Below are 23,214 nucleotides of genomic sequence, written 5' to 3'. Positions count from 1 at the left end.
AAAGACCCCTGTCAAATACTCCCACAGTATTCCCTGCAAGACCCTGCAAATTGATTTTCTTCCTACCACAACTGAACACTTTCCCAAACATATATCCCCAGTTCAGTAACGCTCGGGTCCTCTTGATTTCCTGAGCCATGTTGGCAAAACAAGCCTACGCTGGAAGATTTGCCTCACTTTTTTTTTCCCACTTTCTTTTCCTTATATACATTTATAATTTCAAGCATATCATGGCAACACATATAAACATATATATTTTATTAAATAACTTTTTAGATGCAAAGAAAGAAGGCAAGAAAGCATTTAATAAATTATTTTTTCATGTTCCAGATTTAGAGAGGGACATTACAGAGTTACATACCGTGCTTCAGTCCCATGACACAATTTGGATGAAATTCCTTAAGCTTGTTCTAATCATATTGAAATCTTTTGTATTAGCTTTTTTTGATTTTGACAAAAGAGAATACCACAGCGCCTGCAAATTGTCAAATTGATATTTGTTGCTATATGAAATAATGTGGGATTTTCAAATTGTATTCTTCATTACTAATAGCCTTCGTTTGTGGTTTTCAGCATGGATGCTATAACTGAGGACTGTATTTAATGTATGCAGCCATTATAACCTTGTTATTTCCAAGCCTTATGACTTAGTAGTGTTAAGCAAGAAAAGAAAGTCTTCATGTTGAAATTTACTTGTTCTGTTGAGTTGATGTTTTTTGAATGTTTACTAGTATAGATGAATTTCAGATTTGTGTTTGATGGTGTACGTAATGTGTAAATCCAATGGAAATAAAAACCAATTATCTCTGCTGCAGTAAACATTTTGAGTTTTTACTAGTAAAGATGAATTTCAGTTTTGAGTGTTTTGATGCTCTATATAATACTTAAATCTAATGGAAGTAAAAGCAATTATTTCTCCTGCAGAAATAGCTGCCTCAGTTCCTACCACAGAGATAGTGGGAGAGGGTGAATATTTTCGTTTTAGCATGCGTGACTCTCTGGCCTTAGAGGCTTCTTTTCTACAGGTCTGTGAATACTTGCTTTTTACTTGAACATTTAATTTGAAGTCAACTTGAGAAATGGCTATAAGTTATTGATTAACACTGAACTGATATTTTGTAATGCCATAGCAAATCAATTAGTGGCTAGAATTTTCGTTTGAGAGCAAAACGCAGTTTCCTCAGAGTGGAAGATGAGAATGTGCCTTGGGGTTAGCTGCATAACCTATGTTTGTTTCATAAATGATTGAACTCAAAATATACAAACATGTGCAGGGATGCTTGAGAATCTGTTGGGTCAAGCATTTTGTACCATTTCCGATATGAATTTACTCTGACTTGATCCTTTTATTGAGCTTCAGATCTCCGCCATGACAAAATCTGAGTATTTTAATTGGCTTTGATGGATTATAAAGCATTGGAAGTTCTGAGCTACTTTTTGTTTTATCTCTGTTGAACATATGGATATAACTTTACCATTCAGTTTTGATTCAAATGGTTATTTTCCCAATCTCAAACTGACAGCCCATGGTATAGAAACAACTATACTTGGTAAAATGGTGTTCATTGGAGGTTCAGATATTGCTTAGTATTACAAAGTTCAAGGTTTTTATAACAAGGTTCCATTGTTTTGACTCAACTAAATAATGCACTGTGTGAAAAGAAGTTGCAACATTTTAAAAATACTTTAAGAGAATAAGAGCATTTACTCCAGATATAACATCCATAATCTTTTGTCTTAATTTTCTATTTAATAGTTTATGATGGCTATAAATGTATGTTTTGCTATCATCCTACACTCTGGTAATACTTGTTTTATTGAACAAAATACTCTTCCAGTGCATCTGTGGAATCAGGAAATGGCATAACTAAGGTTGCAATTGTCTCTGGAATTAGTTCTTCCCCATAAATGTGACCCACTTTGCATATGTTTCTGCTGGCTAGAATTGCCTTCAATTAGCCTGACATAACTTTAAAATAAACATTAAAGAAATATGCTTGATAATCTTTTGGACTAGATTGTTTAAGAATTTTTGACATCGATATTTTCAATCACACGTATGAAGAGATTTAAAGGAGATGTAAGATAATATGTTGCAGACTTGGGATATATAAAAGAGTCGAGAGAAAAAAGTGTGATTATCAAGAAAGCAAAAGAAAAACGACTAAAAAATTAATGATGAATAATAAAAACAAGAAAAGAAATCAAAAGAAGTTAAGAGACACCAAAATTAGGACAACCATAAATTAAAAAGAAAAACGATAAATAAGAATAAGAAACTAAGGAATTGAAGACAGATGATAACAATACACCAATGTAAACACCAAGGAGCCTAGTAATAAAACTAGAGAGCCGAAAAACACAAATAAAGAACTACAATTGAAGAAATTAAAAAATCAACCCATTCAAAGTATGGATATGTTTGTTTCTAATTCAATAATGTCTAATTAGGAATTATGTTTGTAAATAATTCTGAACTTGCTTGTAGGATCTCAATTAAAGCAAAATGATCTCTAAACCCTTGTTGTTCCATCTAAAAAAATGTAACCTAGGGAAAAATTTGGTATTCATAAATTGGGGGCATTACATACCATGCCCAAAAACCCTAGGTTTCCCCACTAAACAGTAAGGAAGGAATAACAAGAGGAATGACATCACAAGTTGCTGATAAGCACTTCAAAAATACCAATGGACCTCTCATTTCATCCAAATACCACTTCTAGCAGGTGTACGACCAGCCTAGAGAAGGTACAACCATCCACAAATAGTCCAACAAATATGCTATAAACTCAGAAACCCTTCTTAACCAGTCACTGTAAATCAACTCTGTCAATCAGAAGCTCTGAAATTGGAGAAGATGAAATCAAAACACCATTGATGCTCTAATGTGATTTCTAATCATCCAAATCCTCTAGATTGGGTCCCTCACCAACATGGAAGATTTTGCATTGGGATTTTGCCCCCTTGCAAACCCATAGGAAGATCAATTCAACCAGCAAATTAGAATACCAAAATATCAAATTTAGCATAGAAATGAGCTCCTCAAATTTGTTTCTACGTTTCCCTCGAAAGCTATGCCCCCTTTTTGCCTTTGCTTCTTAATTTGATTTTCAAATCACTTATATTTCCCCAATGTGGCGTCCATGTCTTAAAAGGGCCCATTCGTTAAATTTAAACATTTCGACTTTAGTTTGGACACTTTTGTAGTTCTTATAAAATAAATTAAAATAATGATAAAATTAAATCTATAATTTGACTTTTTGAATTATTAACTTATTGTTTTTTAATTCAAACTCATTGGACTATAACGAATATCAAGATATCACCAAAGCGTACTGACAATTGGCTTAGTTGGTGCTTGAAACTGACTGACTAAAAATAGAAAGCATGGAAGAAATAATTCAAAACCACTTCAGAAAAGGACTATATAGACATTTAAAACACCAAAGCTAAAATAAACATTTGATATTGCCAACTTACTGGACAAATTATTACCATGAACTCCCTGACCCTAACTTATTAGCGTACAAGAACCCATTAAATAGGGTGACTGTCCAACAAATTGAAGTGTTCAGGGAGGGGACATTATATAGGATGCGAATGCGAGGCTATTTGTGTAAACTAAACCAAATGTAGAGGGGAGAACACATGATACATAAAAAATGAAAAAAGGAAGTGGATCACAAGAGAACAAAGAAACAAGCATATCTAAAATGGACGAACAAATGGGGAAGCATTGACGTTAATGTAATTAAATAATAGTGGACCACAACTGTTCATATTTTAACTGGAACAACCAATTCTGTCTAACATAATTAAAATAAAATGAAGCTTTCAAAAACAGACAGGGAAACTGAAAAACACCAACTTTCATTTCCCAGGAGCATGAAAAGAACTATAATTAGAAAAAACAAAACAATAAAGTTACCAACTACTTTTTACATGAAACTGAAAATTTACTAATTTTCTCAATTACTTTCTAGAAATAATTTATGTCAGAAATTAAATACTTTATCTCATAAAATCAAAACCTATACATGTTCTTTTCTACTTGGCTATTATTTTCTAGTTGTTTCTTCCTCAAAATTCGTCCATTTTGGGTAGTATCCCATGGATCTTTTGATTGTGATTTCTGTCACCCGCACAACATCTAGTGGATGTAGTGCAACCCTTCTCAGGAGTACATGAGCACAATTCCATTTTTCTTGTCATCCAAGGCTTGGTGTAGAACCAACAGCCATCATAGTCAGTCATCCTAAAGATATCCTTGCCTATTAGGTGACCTTCCTAGCCAGACGTTGCACTACTGGTCCTAGTGATTGACGTATACTTCCCGTAGCATAGAACCACCTTGGCCAAGGTTTTGAAAGTATAAGTACACACCTTGTGTTGTCAATGTGACGCCCAAACTCATTCCATAGACCTTCTGGTCTGATACATTGGATATCCCTATTCTGATGGCATTAGCCATCTCTTGCATGGCTAGGTACAGGTCTAGGTACTACCCATTCTAGGGCTGCATCATGATTGGTTTACTTTCTATAACAGGCCTAAGGAGACACAAAAAGGTTCTATCATCAAGACCCATAGACCTTGGTTCCTACTAAAGAAAATCAATTGTCTATTTAAAAGAGTTGTAGTACAGATCAAGGATCCCAAAATGGTAGATTATATCCAAATTCAGATAATTAAGATTCCAATCTATTGGTTCAATTCAAACAGAGACATGAATGCACCCTCATCATATGTTTCATTTCATTAAAGTTATCACATTCTTATTCCTCGGACATGCAGGTGTTATATGAGTTGTCAAAATGTGCTATGCATGAGAAAATACATTAGAAGTTCCTACAGACTTCTGATTAATGTATTAGCATGCAGGTAAAATCTACTTGAAGCATGCAGATCAAATCTACTTGAAGCATGCAGATGAAATCAATGCAATGGTATAGATGAAGCTTTTCCATAGTACAGAGAACTAACAACATGCACGTTTAAAAAGAATTGCACTAGTATAATAGTCTATACAGTTAGAGCTAACATTCCATTTCTAATTTATGAATGCAGCCCATAACACCATCATGAATTGTTCAATGCACAAACATTCCCCAAGGAAAAGTATATAAAAATAATGTGTGCCAAACATCACAAGGAAAATGCAGTGCATGGATGTGACATTACACCAACATTTCACATTCATCCTTTACTGCAGAGCAATAAAACTTAAAGATTTTATGGTACTGTCGATGAATTCCATCATTTGAAACATATAAGTAATGAGGAAGACCACATGCCTTCTTGGACTTGCACGGCAAGAGGAAGATTCAAGTTGTAGATGGATAAACAACACAGCCGTAATCAGAGATTCCAGATCCTCCATGCAAAAAGACAACACCAAAAATAATGCTCAGAACCAAAACCCATTGCTTTCCCCACTGCTCACTATCATTTGCAATAATGAATTCTCCCTTTTTGACCCCAAGCTTCTTAGCTTGCAGCAGCAAGGGTAATTCCTTTCCGAGGTGGCAAGAAGGAGCTACACTTGCCACCCCAGGCAAGAGCAGCCCCGACACCATGAAACATATGCAACTATGACGCAGTAGTTTCCAATATGGCTGAGATTAGTTTTCCATATGAATGCAATACTGGGACATATAACTAATTACACACACATGTATATATAAGATTACAATATTCAAACAGATAGTAATTGCTAAGAATGCATATGAAATGATAAATCAATTTGCCTAAATAACATATTTATTTATTATATATATGTATACACGTGTATATATAAATAAATTTAGGAAAGGGATAATCAAATCAATATGAAGTATTTCGGATGAGAATGAGATGAAAAATATAGAAGGATGAATTATGATGAAGGTTGTTTATTAAAATTGATTAGGAACCTCTACATCTAGAACATTGTCTAGACCAACTAGGCATCAAATTACTACATCCTCCAACCTAAGTAACTGACAACAGTCAAGGTTGTAGCTCCGATGACATTCCTAACTCTCTCTATGAGGCAACCTTTCCCTATGGAAGCGACGAATATAATGTTCTAAGGTCTCATGATCTCCCAAGGGTGCCGCTCTAGAAAGATCATATATGGTGCAAACCACCCATATTTGCACTATAGTAAGGTCTCAAACTTTCTTTTGAGGTGTCTGATGGCTATACATGCTGTAAATCATTAATGCCATTTCTCAATTTACTAAGCGTGAAGGGGACGGGCCTCTAGGTCCAGTGTGGAACTGGATCACTCTGATACTATGTCTAACAATCAAATCCTTCTAACTTAATTGAAATAAAATAAAGCTTTGAATTGATATGCGTATGGTATGTTTTGGAAAAAAATGTTTGTTTTTATATTGATTCATTCCCCACCCCCTGCCTCCCACTCTCTTGTATAACTGTGTGCTCATCAGGTGTGATATTTATACACAATAACATGCTTTTACTGATGGACTGTGCTTTATTATTTTACTAATATATCGGAGTTTCCCATCAACCAGAATAATTAGATCTACTTGGAATCTATATACATTTTCTAGAATGTAATCAGAGAGTAATTTACGATCCGGAGATTGCATACTGTATTCTTAATATCTTTCTGCAATTCATACGATAAATTCAGGTGTAATTTTCTATTTCGTTATGAACTGAATTTTGCTTGAAATTACAGAATGAGGAGGAATGTCTTTCTGCCTGGTGGAAGGAATACGCAGAATGTAGTGAGGGTCCAGGTGGAAATGGAAGTGTAACAAATGCTTCATGTGGAATTGAACCCAAATTAAGCAATGTCTCAGGGCAAAAGTTGGAAAGTAATTCAGTTTCAGCACTTAGTTCAGGCGGAGTCTATGATAATACTGAAGAGCCAGTGGGGGTACCTGTGAAAGGAGGGCTCTATGAGGTATGTATTATTGTTTATTATCCACATTCTTTACTTTTCCCTATATGGGTGAAGCTTTGGATGTGGTATTGATCTGGATCTTGTTGTCGCATTGCAATTCACTGACTAAAGGAATACATTGATTGTGTTGTGTTTCTCATATTTGTGCTCTACTTTATGTTCATTTTCTCTACATTAAAATGAATTTCAATATGTTTTGGATCCTGTAAACTTTTCTTGACCAAAAGGAATACACGCTTCATAATGTTAATAGAATAATCCTTGCTTCTAGTACCTGCTATGTTAGTAGTTCAATTGATTTGCTGATTGTTTGCCACACTAAATAAAATGTACTTTTACTTTACGGAAGGAGTTATCTGACATGCACCAACTTGATTGTCTTGGCATTGCATCACTTCTGTTCTTGTGACTGATGGTACCATTATTTTCATATTTTATTGCTACACATGCAATGTAGCCAAAGTGGAACTTGAATTTGTTTTGTGGTTTGGACTTATATGTTGTGATCCAGCATATTGTGTGGTGTGCACATGCAGAAATTGTATATTACTGCTTTTCCTTTGAAATTTCCATTGATATCTCTCTATGAGGTAACCTTTTGAGCCTATATGATGACATGGGTTTTGTTGAAAGATTTGTGGAAACATTAACGTCTTTAACAAATAAATATCTAGGCAGATTGCAGATTACATGGTATCAGAGTAGGTTTGCCTTGCTTCTTGTAAGGCTTTGCTAACACATTTCATTTTTTTTCTTTCATATCTGATAATTGACAAGTTGGAAAAGAGAGAAAAGCTTCAAGACTTAGAAGAAAGAAACCAATATATGTCGCTCAAATCAGATGGACTTGGTGCATTTAGCCCCTTTGCAGCTACCATCAATTAATTGACCATTGATTCCCAATATAGGCTTTTAACAACATTGGATTGTATTTTGTAATAATGCTAAAAATTACATCTAATCCCTGCCCAATGGTGCCTATATTGGTTTTATGGTGTGCCTTCAATTGAATTCTATTAAGAAAGAGTATTATGAGGATATAAAACCCCTTGAATGTGATCCTACCTGACAACAACTACCTTTTGTTACTTGGACTTGTAAGTGGGCTTTTAAGCCTAATTACATTACTTCTTTGTAACTCAAGATGCTTAACACCAAGGTTGCAAGGGAACGGGGGTACTTGGTGTACGGGTACAGGTACGACTATTTGTCAAAATAGGAAACAGGGGTACTTGGATATTTCAAACTTCATTTTTAATTCTACTTTTGTATTTTTAGAAAATCTGAAATTATGAGTCATGACAATGGTTTTTCAAAACAAGAACAGTGATAAAGTTTGCAAATGTAAATGCATTGTTTTCAGTTTCAGATTTGCTATATGTTTGTAATAATAATATATGATAAATGTTTAGATGCACAACAGAGAAGGAAGACTTTAAACATGAACAAGAAGATCATAAATCATATGACAATGACAAACTTTTGACTTGAACAGTGATAAAGTTTATTGTTAATCAATTTGTATCAAAGTTTCAAAGTGGTTAGGTATTGAATTAAGCTTGGTAAACAACAAGCTGATACGCAAACAAAAAACCGGGAAAAAATTCAGAAATCTTAATCAAGGTCCTTAGCTATGATGCTCTCCATTGAGTACCAAGTACCTAGTACCTAGGATGTGTACTCGGTACTTGGGTACGAGGGTACGTGTACCAGGGGTGTGGGTACAAGTACCCATGCAACCTTGCTTAACATCCACCATTTTATTAAGATATTATCTCCTTAGTTAAATATACTTTCTATAATGGTCAACTACTTGTTTGTAGTCCGTCTTTCAGTCTAGATAGGAACGTTTCCTATCCTGTCTTCAGTTTTGTTTCTATTTTCGTCTTTAGTCTATGTTGTTTCTAAAAAGAAACAACGTCCTTGTAATTCTTTATAAAGAACACATTTGTTCCTTTCTTAATCAATCAATTATCCGAAAATCCGTTAATGCCAATTCTTGAATCTTGTAACATGGTATCAGAGCCAGGTTTCGAAATTATTTTGTGATCCTTGCTTTCTAAAACCCTGAGATTTTGACTAGGGTTTTTGTCTGAGATTTTGACCAAGGTTTTTGTCTGAGGTTTTTTGTCTGAAGGTTTTTTTTTGAGATTTCAACCAGTTTGCCCTAAAAATTGCGACTTTCAAACACGTTTTTTCTGCAAAACGTGTGTTTCTACTGCACGATTTTCTCTCCAATCATGATTTTTTCTTTGGCCGTCGGATTTGTGATTGGAGACAACTTACTTTTGGGCCGCATTCATCTGCAAAATCGAGGAACAAAAAGAGGGTCTGCGTTTTTTTGTTACCATTTTTCAGAACAGCTCTGGGTGTTTTACAAACCCTTGCAACAGCAATATCGTATGACAGCTCTGTGTTTTTCCTCAGCAAACACCTGCCACTGCAAAATCAACCATTTTCTCAATGAAATCACCATTCTTTTTTGCAGATTCGATCTCCATGGCTATTGCCTGATTTTCTGCCCGAAACCCTAATTTTTGGGTCCGAATTTTTTTTTGGTTTCATATTTGTGGTGGGTTTTTCGAGATCTCAAATGGGTCTTCATTAGATTTTTGTGGGTGCCTTGTTTTTAGTGCCTCAATTTTCGAGCCGACGGATTTGAAATCCAACTCAAGATTCCTTCTAGGTTTTCCGTCTACTCTTTTGGGTACTTGTCATTTTTTTTGGGTCAGTCTCAACATTGCCTCAAACTTCTTGCAAATGGCATCTTTGACTAATCTGATGCTGGAGGGCAGTCTAGATTCAATGGCCACAATTATAACCACTGGAAGCAACGCCTGTTAACCATCTTCGAGTATCGTCGTTTGGATGAGCTTGTTCTAGGCACAAAGACTCGTCCGACCTTCGATTTAGTGGAGGAGGACAAGATTGATGATCACAATCGAGAGGCTGTTATGCTTCTCAAGCTCTCTATTATCAATGATCAACTACCGCAGATTCCTTCTAACAAGTCAGCTGCAGAAATCTGGAAATATCTGAAGGAGCTGCATGAAACATCTGACAAGAGTTGGGCATTCTTTTTGAAAAATCAGCTGTTCTCTATTATGATGGATGAACGTATGTCCTTGCAAGAGCATCTGACAAAAATAAAGGACATCCGCGATCAGCTCGAAGGTATTGGTTTGAAAATGGAGGAAGAGGATATGGTAGTCATCACTCTGAAAAGTCTACCATCGTCCTATGAGCACTTCATAGAAACACTCAACATTACTTCAACTAATGTTGATCTAAAGTTTCCAGAATTATGCACTAAACTTCTGTAGCAGGATCGTTAGAAACAACAGTTTGGCAACAGTGCTTCTATAGCCTCCTCAGAGCAGGCATTTGCTACAAAATCTTTTCAACAGAATATTGGCAACCATCAGCCTTCTCAGCCTTCCTAGCATCAACCTTCTGTTCAATCCCTGGATGGCTCTATGAAGCAAAATGTATAGTGTAATTACTGTCACAAGTTTGGCCATATGAAGTTCAAGTGCCGGAAACATTTGGCTGCCCAAGCAAGGCAAAATGCTTCCTAGCCAACAGCACAAGTTGTCGAGCTTCCTGATCAAGGCGAAGCTGCATTTTTCGCCTTCTGAATCTGTCTCTGTTTTTTTGGGTTTGTTGATTTTTTCCTTAAAAATCATTTCATCTTGACTGTAATACGCAAGGTTGCGTGAGATTCTGGGTTTTACCCTTTTTTTCCACAAAACGAAGTTTTGTAATTGCAATATGTTTTGAGTCATAACACTCTTTTGGAAAAGCTTCTTGGTTCAACATTTTGTAGATCCACGGAGGGTCTCAGTTATCCCAGAATGTTTCGACATCCGTACGTTGACCATTAAGGGAGGGTGTTAAGATATTATCTCCTTAGTTAAATACTTTCTGTAATGGTCAACTACTTGTCTGTAGTCTGTCTTTCAGTCTAGATAGGAATGTTTCCTTTCTTGTCTTCAGTGTCAACTACTTGTTTGTAGTCCGTCTTTCAGTCTAGATAGGAATGTTTCCTATCCTGTCTCTTTTGTCTTCAATCCAAATAGGAATGTTTCCTATCTGTCTTTAGTTTTGTCTCTATTTTTGTCTTCAGTCTAAAGAAACAACGTCCTTGTAATTCTTTATAAGGAACACATTTGTTCCTCTGTTAATCAATCAATCATCCAGAAATCCGTTAATTTGCCAATTCTTGAATCTTGTAACACCATTTGCTTGAAGTCATTATTTTTAAGGCATTACAAGTCTTCATTTGAAAAGTTAATGATGTAAGTGGACTTCTAAAGCCTATTTGCAATAACTCATTATGACTTTCAAAGCATAAGTATGCTTGTAGTCGAGCCAAAAAAGCCCAATGACAACATTTATTTATTTGTTTTCTCTTGAAAAACATCTTCAAAAATGTGACTTTTTGTATTCATGGCTAAAAAACCTGTTTTTACCTTGAGACAACTTTTTTTTTTTTTTTTTTAACTTCAGTGCAAGTGAGTTTTATATTGTGAACAGGCTTTTTATTCCTGATGACATGTTTTCACATAAAACCTTGACGTGCTTGCAAACATCATATAAAAGTCTGTCTCCATTGGTGTTTCATTTAGAAACTCAAATCAACTTGCATTTGGCCTCCAAAAGCCTGACATCAACAATTTTTAAACAATTTTATGAATATTACATATGCCAAGAGGTTCTAATGATCATGGGGCAATGTTTGGAGTTGCAACATCTAACCTAAAACCTGTGTTATGATTGTTGTGTATCAAAGACACATTCACCACTTGCAACCCATCTTGGGCATTTGTTAATGATTTACAAAGCTCCAAGTTGTTTTTGCTTGAAACATTATTTGTAAAGCCTGTTTAGGGTGTTCAGTTACATTTTTGAAGGAAAATATCAAGGTTGCATGGGTATGCGCACCCACACCCTAGGACGTGTACACACATACCCAAGTACTAGATACTCAGTGGACAACATCATAGCTAAGGACCTTGATTGAGCTTTCTAATTCTTGTTTCGGTTTTTTCTTTGTGTATCAGCTTGTTTTTTATCAGGCTTAATTCAATATGTAATCAACTTGAACTTTGACACAATACTAATAATGGTAAATCTTTATCATTGTTCAAGTCAGTTTATCATTTGCAATATGTCATTGTCATATGATTTATAATCTTCTTGTTCATGTTTAAAGTCTGCCTTCTCTGTTATGCATCTTAACATTTAGCATTTATTATTATGACAAACATATTGCAAATCTGAAACTGGAAACAATGCATTACATCTGCAAACTTCATCACTGTTCTTGGTTTGAAAAACCATTGTTATAACCCATTTTCAGATTTTCTATAAATATTAAATTATATTTAGAATTTTTTTGATGTACCTAAGTTACCCCGTCTCTATTTTTACCTGTACCAGTAGTACCCACATACCCCTAACCCCGTGAAACCTTGAAATATTATTCCAAACTTGCAATGCGAGTTTCAAAGCCCGTCGTAGGGAAAATTCAAATCATTTGCAGCTTGTAATAAATAGTTCAAACTGTGTTTTACTCTATAGGTACCATTTTTTGCCTCTATTGAAAGTTGTCTTGCAATCTCATGCTGAAACTACGTTTTTGTTGTTTGAAAAATTCTTTGGAATGCTATTCTTTGTTAAATTTTGCCCAAAAATAAAGATAAGCAACAATAAATAGAAGTAGAATAAAAATAGGCACATAAAGACACAACTTATCCTAGGAGAAACCCTTAAACTTGAAGGGAAAATTCCAGCCACACAAGAAAAATTTCTCTTATATTAATATAATAATGTTCATGTACAATGCTTTCACACTTTATACCATATCACAAAGCAATCACATATATATAGAGAATTGATAGACTCTTCATATCACTCCCAAAGGTCCCTTCAATTTCCAAAAACAAGTCTCTTCAAATTTCCAAATGTACGACTTGACATTTTGCATGTCAAATATTAGAGTGTGACACCTAGCACACATTATATGACACATAGTATTCACTTAATATGATGGAAATATCATCATAAATATTTTGTCTAACTGCTGACACAATACAAAGGTATTGTCCCAATTTCAATATATAGAAAAATATGAGATAAAGATCTCTATCGCAGCTACGATCTCCAAACTCGAACTCTCCTTAGCAAGAGAGAGATCTTTAGGATGGTAGACAAATATAGTTGCAACAAAAGATGTCGGTAAAAAAGTCTCATAATATAGATTCTCATTAAAGCATTGTTATCTTAGGATAACATTATTCATTATAGTTGGGCTTGGCCCTTTGGTGAAATGGTAGGGCTCCTTGCTTGTAGTGCCTACAACCAAGGTTCAAGTCCCCACGGGGTCGTTCTGTATCGTGATTCTCAATGGAGAGTTGTTACCCTTGACCCTTGGTGAAATAGTGGAGCTTATTTCGTGTAGTGCTTACAACTAAGGTTCAAAAAATTAGGACGAATAGCCCATCAAAAAATTAAGGATGAATAGCCCAACCTATCTGGTGTAGTGGTCAAGATTGAAGTCGTGGTTTACCCCCATGGTTTCGAGTTGGAGACCGCTTGAGGTTTGAATGGCGCACGTGTGCTATGGGCATGCCCCAAAGGGGACTAGTTTCGCCTCACTTGCCCCAAAATGGTTTGTTGGGCAGCCAGTGGAGACACTCCCTTGGTTAAAAAAACATTATTCATTATAGTTACTTCCTAAGCGCATAAAATTAAAGCCATGGAGTCACACACATGACTTCCACCATGCCTACTCGCAGAGTGTGATCCACCATACCTATTTGTAGAGGGTGGAACAAGGGCTTCTTTCACCTCAAACTTCTCCTAGAGGAGAATGCATATCCACCATGTCCACTAGTAGAGGGTGGTCCACCATACCTACTTGTAGAGGCTAGAATGAGGGATTTCACCTCAAACTCCTTCCAAAGAAGAATGCATCTTCACCATGCCTACTCGCAAAGGGTGAATCCGCCATGCCTACTCTCAAAGTGTGGAACAAGGGATTTCACCTCAAACTTTTTTCGTAGAGGACTCATTAACAAGGGATTTCACCTCAAACTTCTCCTTCATAAAGAAGAACTCATTAAAAACCTGTATAAGAATGGCTAAGATTCTCTGTCAATAGAGACTCTCTCTTAGAAGGGACAACTTTGATCACCACAATAAGATAGCTGATTCCAATTTGATTAAATAGGGAGTTTTAGTAGTTACATTGCCACATAAGCTTTCAAAGAATTAGACATCTCCATGTATCACGTAACCTCCCTTTGAAGCTGAAAAGTCTCCCTCTGAATATCATTTCTTGCATATGATCTTCCTCTTTTAATGAAAATATGTATCATCAATCCAGTCCCATGACTACAAGCAATGCCCCCATGTTTATGAATCTCTCATCATATCATTTCTCTAGAACAGAGAAGGATTGTCATAGGTTTTTTTACAGAACATCCCATCACCATGACACCTTGCGAACTCTATGCTTTCCCTTCACAAGGACACCTTGCCTTATAGCTTACAAATAGAAAATAAGAGCTTTAATATTTATAGGACCATACTAACTTTAGGAACATGTAGATCTAATGGAGCATAAAATTGTTGCAAATTATAGTCTCCACTCACAACATTTTTCATTTATGCAAATATACACGAGGATATACAAAAACTGGAAATTAGCATGAATTGAGTTGTTGATGAGTGGCATCTAGATTGGTGGCGATCATCTACAATTTTATATTTCTGTTACAAAGGATATAACAGAGGGAAAAGTTATAATTCTGCCATTTAGTCACTGGTAACAAGGTAGTTATTGATGTACATCAAAGGCACCAATAGAATTGGCGGATTGGATTTATAAATATCAATGTTACGAGTCAACATCAACAATTGTATTGTTATCTGTAGGCAACGAAAAATTTTAGACACAATCACATAATATAAACAACAGTGATAGCTAGGAAGAAAACAATTCTGGTTTTGATACCATAATCGAATCAAGTCCAGAAATTGTCACTTGTTTCACAAAAATATGGAAATGACTATAATGGAACAAATCAGTATTTGAAGAGAAGCAAGTATGAACAACAAGTATGGGATGTTATCTTTAGGATTGGTTAGGACTGGTTGTATGTGTAGCAAGCAGATAGTGGAAAATGGGATTAAAATCGAGAAAATGAAGAGAGGCGAGATTAAGAGGCTTCCTGTGACCACTTGTTTTTGGATCCTTTTAGGCTTGAGACTCTTCTATGACAACCCCGATCATGTCGATGCCTCAATCAGATAAACGAAAACTCCCGCTACATATGAGTCTAAGGATAACATGCCCTAATCATATTGTCTTTTGCTCTTTGCAGATTGCGCACGAAAGGAGGAGATGTACATGATGCAAAGGTCTTCAATCATTGCACGTGAAATAGAGATTGGCGAGTACTTTTGTGGCTATATTCTGAAGAAATTGTGGATGGAGATGATTCAGCAGTTTACGGTATATAAGGGGAAGCGAGATACGTGGACGAAGATGAGGATCTATGCAACACTTGGTTAAATATTTCACAAGCCCTATATGTGGTATCGGGAGTAGCTTGAGACATTTTCAAGAGGAGATGCGATTAAAATTTGAAGATTCTTGAAGCGTCTTTCATCAAGAATTCGATACCTTAATCTACAACATTTTCTCATTAAAAGTTCCACAAATATATTAATGAGTCAATGCGGATCTGGAGTGTGGAGATTGCAAGCGCAACAAGACTGTTTCTTGAGGGCAGAGTACAAGAGATGAAGCTTGATATATGGAGAGAAAGGTGATGACAATATATGTCCAAAAGTTATCATCCATGCCCATGTTTATATTATCTCTCAAACTGGTTACGAAAATATTGTTGGTTTCGTTTCCTTTGAACAATATCAAATTATATTATAAAATTATGTTTAAGGATCACAAATACTTAGTTATTTGTTATGGAGGGGTGCAATGTTTGGAAATGCAACCAACGCCTTTTGGCTCCTTATAAATATATGTAAAATCAAGCGACAATTCATATTCATATTTTAAAATTTTATATTTTATGATGCACTTATGATGTATTATATTTTGATTGGCGAAGAAATGAATTCTCGAACAAAGCCTGTGGATTGAATTACTGAGCAAATCTATATGCGATTCTGGAATTGAAATGCAGTAGATAGATCATCTGTAAAGAGTGTCTTTATTGCGATTTTATTTCCGACATAATTAATTATTTTAAATTTTGAAGTTTTAAATTATTATTAAGTTGTGTCCATAATTTAAAAAAAAAATTCTATAAATGTTTTAATGTTTGGACACGTGGACGGGGTCATTATTGCATTTTAAACTTGATAAACATAAATATTGTGAAATATTTAATTAATTCCGTATTTATGTCTAGTTTGTCTCCATATCACAAGAGTTAAAGTGCATCCTAGACTAGTTTAAAATTGTGTTTATATAATTGATCCGTCATGTCTGAATTGTTAAAATCGTTTATAGTTTAAATATATTGAACTTTATAAAGTACGTTTCAACTTATAATATTGACTCTGATTGCCCATTGAATTAAGCACTAGTCTTTATATTACTCTTGATTCATAATCCATATGTTGGCAATTGTTTCATTTCTTTCCATTGAGGAATTAATATATTTATTTGTTGCGTTCATTCTTTATTTGAAACATTATCACATTTATACAATCATTTACTTTTATTCTTAATTCATAAATTGCAAGTTAGAAGTTTTCTATAACACTTGTCGTTTTGTTAAACTTTCAATACATTTGCGTTATAATCAATCTATTATAAGCATCCTAGGCTCAAGTGTTTTGTTTAGGATTAGGTACACCCGCCTTGGTTTTGCAGAGCTAGAAGCACAGGGGATTTGGATCGCATCGATCAATCCCGTCAAGTTGGCCTTAACCGGTTGGATATCCCAGCATCGAACAGGCAAGGCTCGTAGGATTCCAATCTGTGGTTTTGGGAATCAACATATTGGCAACTCTACTGGGGAGGGTTGCTCGCAATAGGCGTGGTGAAGTTACCCAAAGTCTCAGATTTCATAGATCAGAATCAATAATTAGTTGTATCAGTTTTGTTTGGAAGCATGTTCTACTGGAAGTGAGAACCCAAAATATCAATACATTCCTCAAAATAGGTGGTGAGTCTATTCAATGAAGTTTTAGTTGGTAGCTCTGCTGAGGGAGAAGACTCGAAAGGAAATGATTTCATTACCTAACATGGACAATATGTACGTGGATCTATGTTACACCCATGGAGGAAGTAGACATACACCCCCTAGATGTATTTTTCAATTTGGAAAGATATGAAGGTGAGACATCGACACACTTATTTATAAGGATGGTGGATATTTTTCGAGAAGTACCTTCAGACATCATGCCTCCATGCAAGGAACTGATAAGAAAGTTTTGTGAGTTGGGAATCTCGCCAAAAGATCCTGATTTGATGCTTCTCTTCCAAATATTGGATGAAAGTCCTAGTTATATATCTCCTTTGGATGCATTTTTGAACTTAGAAAAGCAAGAAGATGAATTTGCAACACAATTTTTTATAAGGATGTTTAATGCCTATCAAGAAATATCAATAGAATACAAACCTCCATCATTTGATCTTCTCAACAGGATGCAAGAATTAGGCCTCTTATATGATCATCAGTTTCTTAACTTTCTCGAACTTACGGATAATGAACTAGTTGCAGAGGAGAATGAATGTAGGACTGAAATAACATATGGGTCAAGTGATGTTTCAAACTTGAAAAGGGAAGAAACTTATGGACATTTGGAGGAGGAATCTGATTATGATGATACCTGTATGATATCAGATGATAGTAAATGTGAAAGTGAGGAAGATGATTCTCTTAGTGTGGAGGAGATTTCAGCCTTGTTAGATCTGGAATATCAGAAGCATGTTGAAAGAAATTGTCCAAATTTTTTTCCAGTTCACCATGGTGAGCAAGTTGATGCGTCATTGCATTCTCAAGATGTACTAGATGAAGAGATGGTAATTCACAAGAATTTATTTGTGAAGATGCAATAGAACTGCATACAATGTATGAACATGGGGAAGTTTTAGGAGATAATGAAGATATTAGCCTTGTTGATGAAACATTTGTTGATCCAAGATAGTATGGCTTAATTCTCTGTATTCTTGAACCCATTGTTCGAAGAAATAATAGAAGATAGGTCTGAATTTTTTGTGTTCTTGAATCCTTTATTTGAGGAAGATTTTCCGTGCAGCCAAATCCATCAGCACCATGATGAAGATAGAAGGTCTGATGACAGCTTTGAAGATGATGAAACTCAAGACACGATTGAGGAGGCGTAATTAGCAAATGAGCCATGCACTAGTTCATCCTATGAGGGGTCATTTCAAACATGTAAAGGAGATACAAAATCAGATATGTGTGAAGAAAAGATTGCATTGAAGCATGGTGCTAAGAATTTCCAAAGTATCCTAGCTGATCAAACTCTTGGGGGAAGAGAAAATGTACTTCTAGAAGATAAGCCATTCTCAAAGCCTTGTTGTGAAGAGAAACAATATTTGAATTATGGGACAGATTGTGTAGAGAAGGGCACTCAAAAGAAGTTTGTGCAATTGATCAAATACCTGACTATGGGGATCTTCTATTCAGGAAAGACCACATTGCACCTCATGATCTCTCAAAGGCAAGTAAGACGGTTACCAAAGACTTCATTGATGAAATTGAGCCAATGAATATTCTTGATGAGGATGGAACACCTACTACAAGTTTGATCTTTGGGAATTAGACTGAAACGATGAAAGGAAAGCATATCATGATCGGAAGAAAGAAGGTATTACATGATCAGAATCGATTTTTTGATAGAGGGAACAATCCATGTTCATTTTTGGGGGGCATGGGGCCATCCAATTTCACCTTGCATCATGTAAAGCATGGATGCTCAGTCTGCTCCTCCAGAGATAGCTGGAATCTCATTGTGCCCATAAGGGGCATATGTCCCCAACAAGAGCCACTGATGGAGCCCAATTTTTTTTTGGAAATTTGGGGGCTTCATTTATATTGGAGATGATGACGAAACCTCACAACATTAAGGATTTGAAGTACAAGAGATCTCAAGGAAACACTATGATTAAAGAAAGAAATCATAAGGGAGAGCACGAACCTTTTGTTGAATCATTTAGCAGCAATACAGATCCTCATTCATTTAGTTTCAGCGCCTATATATTTGATGTTAGTCCTGGTCATGTTTCATGGATTCATTAAGGCAGAATTTATGACAATCACTAAGGTGTTCGTTCTCTATGATTATAGATGAAAATGCAAAAGGTCTATCACAAAGTATTACTGTTTAGATTGTGATCATTTAAAGATGAATTATAGACGACTCCTCTAGCGATTGAAAATCAATGGCAGAAAATGAGCTAGCTGCTCCTGCTCTGATAACAAAGATGAGTCCAAAAAGTATTACAGTTACTGATATTCTTCCAAGATACTCAACTCTCAGACAAGCAAGCCAACGTGTGTGAAGTGAAAATTATCGGGATGACTACAAGATTGAAAAATATGCATATTGGCCATCTTCTCATTCCCGTGAAACACAATCAATCATAGGAGATTTGTAAATAAAGACTTTCCTAGTAGCACTCGAGGATGGGACAGAGTTGTATAGGATGAAGCTTCAGACTTGTCTTATTAATAAAAGGTAAGGCTAGAGTGATTACATAGCTTGCAGGAGGTATAACTTGGAAACGTCTGGATTACACATGCCCAGCCGAATGAAAAGTTAAGATACCCTTGTGTTATCAAATCTATAACATACATGAAGAGACAAGATCGTTTTCGGGAATTCCACAATATAGAAAGATTCACTAAATTAAATATAGGATGGCAATATCATTATCATTTGGCAGATTAAAATGATAAGGAAGCATGTGCGGTTATGAATAATGCATCTAAATAATGATTTGTTAAATTTAAAGGAAGTATAATTTATTTTCAGAGATATGACTTTTCATTTTGAAAAGTTCATTTTGAAAAGTCACATCTTGAAATGAGTCAAATATAAATGTAGGCTGAGTTGTAACACACAAGACATTCGACATTTTTTTAATAAGAACAAAAACATTTATTGTATGGAGGAATAAGGAGTAACATTATTATTATATTTTTAAAAGAGGGGTAAACGCTTTGACTTGGAACTATGAACCAATGAGGTCACAAACGGGGGACCTCATCCCCATTAGATTTGAACCTTGATGGCAAGGATAACAACTCAACAACTTAACCATCACAACATGCCACTATTGGCAAGGAGTAACATTATGACTTTGTAATATAAATTATATTATTTTTATAATAAAATAAAATGTTCTTTGTTTATTATTAAAGGCGTGGAGATTTAAACTGTAGATGAATCATCCTTCGTAATTATTTTTTGGAATTTTGTATACAATTTAAATGTCAGATAAGTGGACATGGTCATTTAGCATCTTGAATGTGATCATCACAAATGTTGTGAAATATATAGTTGTTTTCGTATTTGTGTCTAGTTTGTCTCCCTACCAGAGGAGTTAAAGTTCAATCTGGACTAATTTAAGATTGCATAAATATTTGATCTGTCACATCTTGATTATTCAATTGATGGCAGTATAAGAGTGTAGAACATTATAAAGTTGTACGTGAAAATTCCCCAAAGTTGACTCTATTGCCCGGATGAGCAGAGGCACTGGTCTTTCTATTATTGAAGTCAAAAAATCTATATATTCCTTCTACAAGCATCAGATCCATTATTAAAACCTTATACAATTCATTCAATTCAAACACTCAGCATCCAGTTTTCATTTTAATTAAGTTCGAGGACCTTGCTAGCTTGAGAACTCCGAAGGTTAAATTTGTTTTAGAAAAGCTTTGAAACAAGTGATCAAGTTCGAGGAGAAGGTCTACCTGCCTAGGTGTAGCGAAGCCTGAAGTGCAGGGGAATCGAGAAGTACTCCCGTTCGTTGGCCAGGACTGATTGTGGAATCCTATTGGAGAAGTGGTGGGCTCTTGGATTTCTAATTTGCGGTTTTGGGAACCAACAAGATTCATCCAAACACAACATTCAAACTGTTGGCATAACTGTCAAAAAGCTCAAAGGAGAGATCGATAAATGTATTGGTGTGACCAGCTATGATTTGGTTGTGATTGATGTTAAGGTGAAGACAAAACATTGACGAATATGTAGTCATGATTGGTGAAGCTTTGTGAGCACGAGTGTGACCGTAAAATTAAGGAAAAGCCAAGTTGAGCCAGTGAAAAGAGCAATCATACTTAGACAAAATCATGTTAAGTACAAATAAATTTGAAGGATTTTGTCAAAACAAGTAGACATGTTAGTGTGGTTGGTCGTCACAAAGAAAGGTTGAGCCATGCCAGTAGGATGAAGCATAGAGGCAAGATACCTATGATTGCCACGTTATGAAGTAGGTGGATTGCACCTGACATTGCATTTAGTAGGGTTGGCACTGCTACATCAAGGACAAATGAAAGAATTTGAATTTGAATTCTTTCAAATAGAGCAAGCTATCAAAGTCATAGAACATCTGCAAGTTATGTTTGTATAAGGTACATCTGACAAGAACGATGCAAGACAATGATAGGAGTACAAGCTAGACATAGGTGATAGTAAAATTTTTGAATTCTTGGATTAGGGTTTACAACAAAGTGCTTAAGGATCATATAAAAGACTTTCATTTTTGAAAGAACAACTAGAATTACAAATTGAAATGCAGAAGCGCCAGAGAGCTGAGCTGATTGTAATCTCGAGAGAAGGTTGACATTGAAGAGTTAAGAATAGAGTGTGAATAGATAGTGTGTTGACGAGAGCTAGTGTGCCAAGCAACACAATGACGAAGTGTAGAGTAGCCAACATAACTAAGCACATAACAATCGTGTGTGAGTTGTAGAGGTGAGAGAAAGCAGAGCAAGTCGCAGACGGGTCCGAGGAGCCTCAAAGTGATCTATATCAATCTAAGTACAGTAGCTATTCTATTTAGATCAATCACTTTGTTGTTCTCTAACCACTACAACAACAAATCCCATTGTAAAAAATCCCACAACAAGGTAGCACATTAGTTTTTTTTCCAAAAGTCCTTTAACTAGGCTGCTTTTAACAGGGCAAGACTTTCACAAGTCTTTGATTAGGTGGCACTTGACAACAACTTTGCAATCTTTTAACAGAGATAAGCTCTTGACTGACACACTTCAGGAGTGTAAACTTTGTGAGGATTGTCTCACACACTGTGGTTTGTAATCTAGTCGGGTTCCTGCGAGATAAATGCTTGTGATTTGTGGTGCTATCTTTGGCTTAATTGTTTTTGCTTAATCCTACCCCGTTGAGTTATAGTTATTACTAACAATATACCTGTGTGAAAGAAAGAAAGGTGAAAGAATTTGAGGTTATCTTCAACATACTGATTCACCCCCCCCACAATATATTCACTTGTGTGCGGACCAACAATTGGTATCAGAGCTTAGGACCTCTGAAGGAAGGAGTTTGTCAACTCGAGGTAAAAGATCAAGATGTTGAAAAGAGAAGCACCAAAGTTCTCAAAAGAAAACTATAGCCTATGGTGCAGAAAGAGGAGGTTGCATTTGAAAAACTCTTAGAGATGCATACTGGAGTCACCTAGAGACCAAATATGTGGAACTTGCTGCTCCACTCAATGCAAACCAAGTAAAGGAAACAGAGATTCACACAGCTACAATATCAAAGTGATATATATCAAGCTAAGTATAGTAGCTTTTCTATTTAGATCAACCCCTCTGTTGTTCTCTAACCACTCAACAACAAATCCCATTGAGGGTGGACTCTAACAAGTTCTTTGTACTAAATCTCCTAACAGGGTAGCATAGTAGTTTGTGTACCAAAGTCCCTCAACTTGGGTGCTCGTAACTGGGCAAGACTTTCACAAGTCTTTACTAAATCCCTTGACCGGGCAGCACTTAACAATGTCTTTGTAATCTTTTAACAAAGATAAGCTCTTGAGTGGGTGCACTTTAGGAGAATGCAAACTTTGTGAGGATCGTCTCACACACTGTGGTTTTCACCCTAGCTGGCTTTCCACGAGATAAATACTTGTGTTATGTGATGTTATCTTTCTCTTAATTGTTTTTGCTTAATCTTAATCGGCTGAGTTACAATCATCACCAACAACAAACTAACACGAAAGAAAGGAAGGTGAAAGAATTTGAAGTTATCTTTAATAGACT

General features: G+C 35.6%; 1 protein-coding gene across 3 annotated transcripts in view; it reads left to right on the top strand.

Moving 5' to 3' along the window:
* SGR2 (shoot gravitropism 2 (SGR2)) overlaps positions 1–23,214 on the top strand; it is a 253,555-nt gene that overhangs the window by 37,977 nt on the left and 192,364 nt on the right. For all 3 annotated transcript variants that reach the window (XM_089788115.1, XM_089788114.1, XM_089788113.1), the window contains exons 2-3: positions 925–1,025; positions 6,692–6,919. In XM_089788115.1, coding sequence (XP_089644241.1) covers positions 925–1,025; positions 6,692–6,919 — 329 coding nt within the window. The remainder of the gene's footprint in view (positions 1–924; positions 1,026–6,691; positions 6,920–23,214) is intronic.

The sequence above is a fragment of the Cupressus sempervirens genome, chromosome 6, assembly GCF_028749045.1.
Source record: "Cupressus sempervirens isolate cs-2001-9-10 chromosome 6, ASM2874904v1, whole genome shotgun sequence".
Classification (NCBI taxonomy): Eukaryota; Viridiplantae; Streptophyta; class Pinopsida; order Cupressales; family Cupressaceae; genus Cupressus; species Cupressus sempervirens.
Note: the sequence above shows the minus strand (reverse complement) of the source record. Positions and strands in the feature narration are given on the sequence as shown.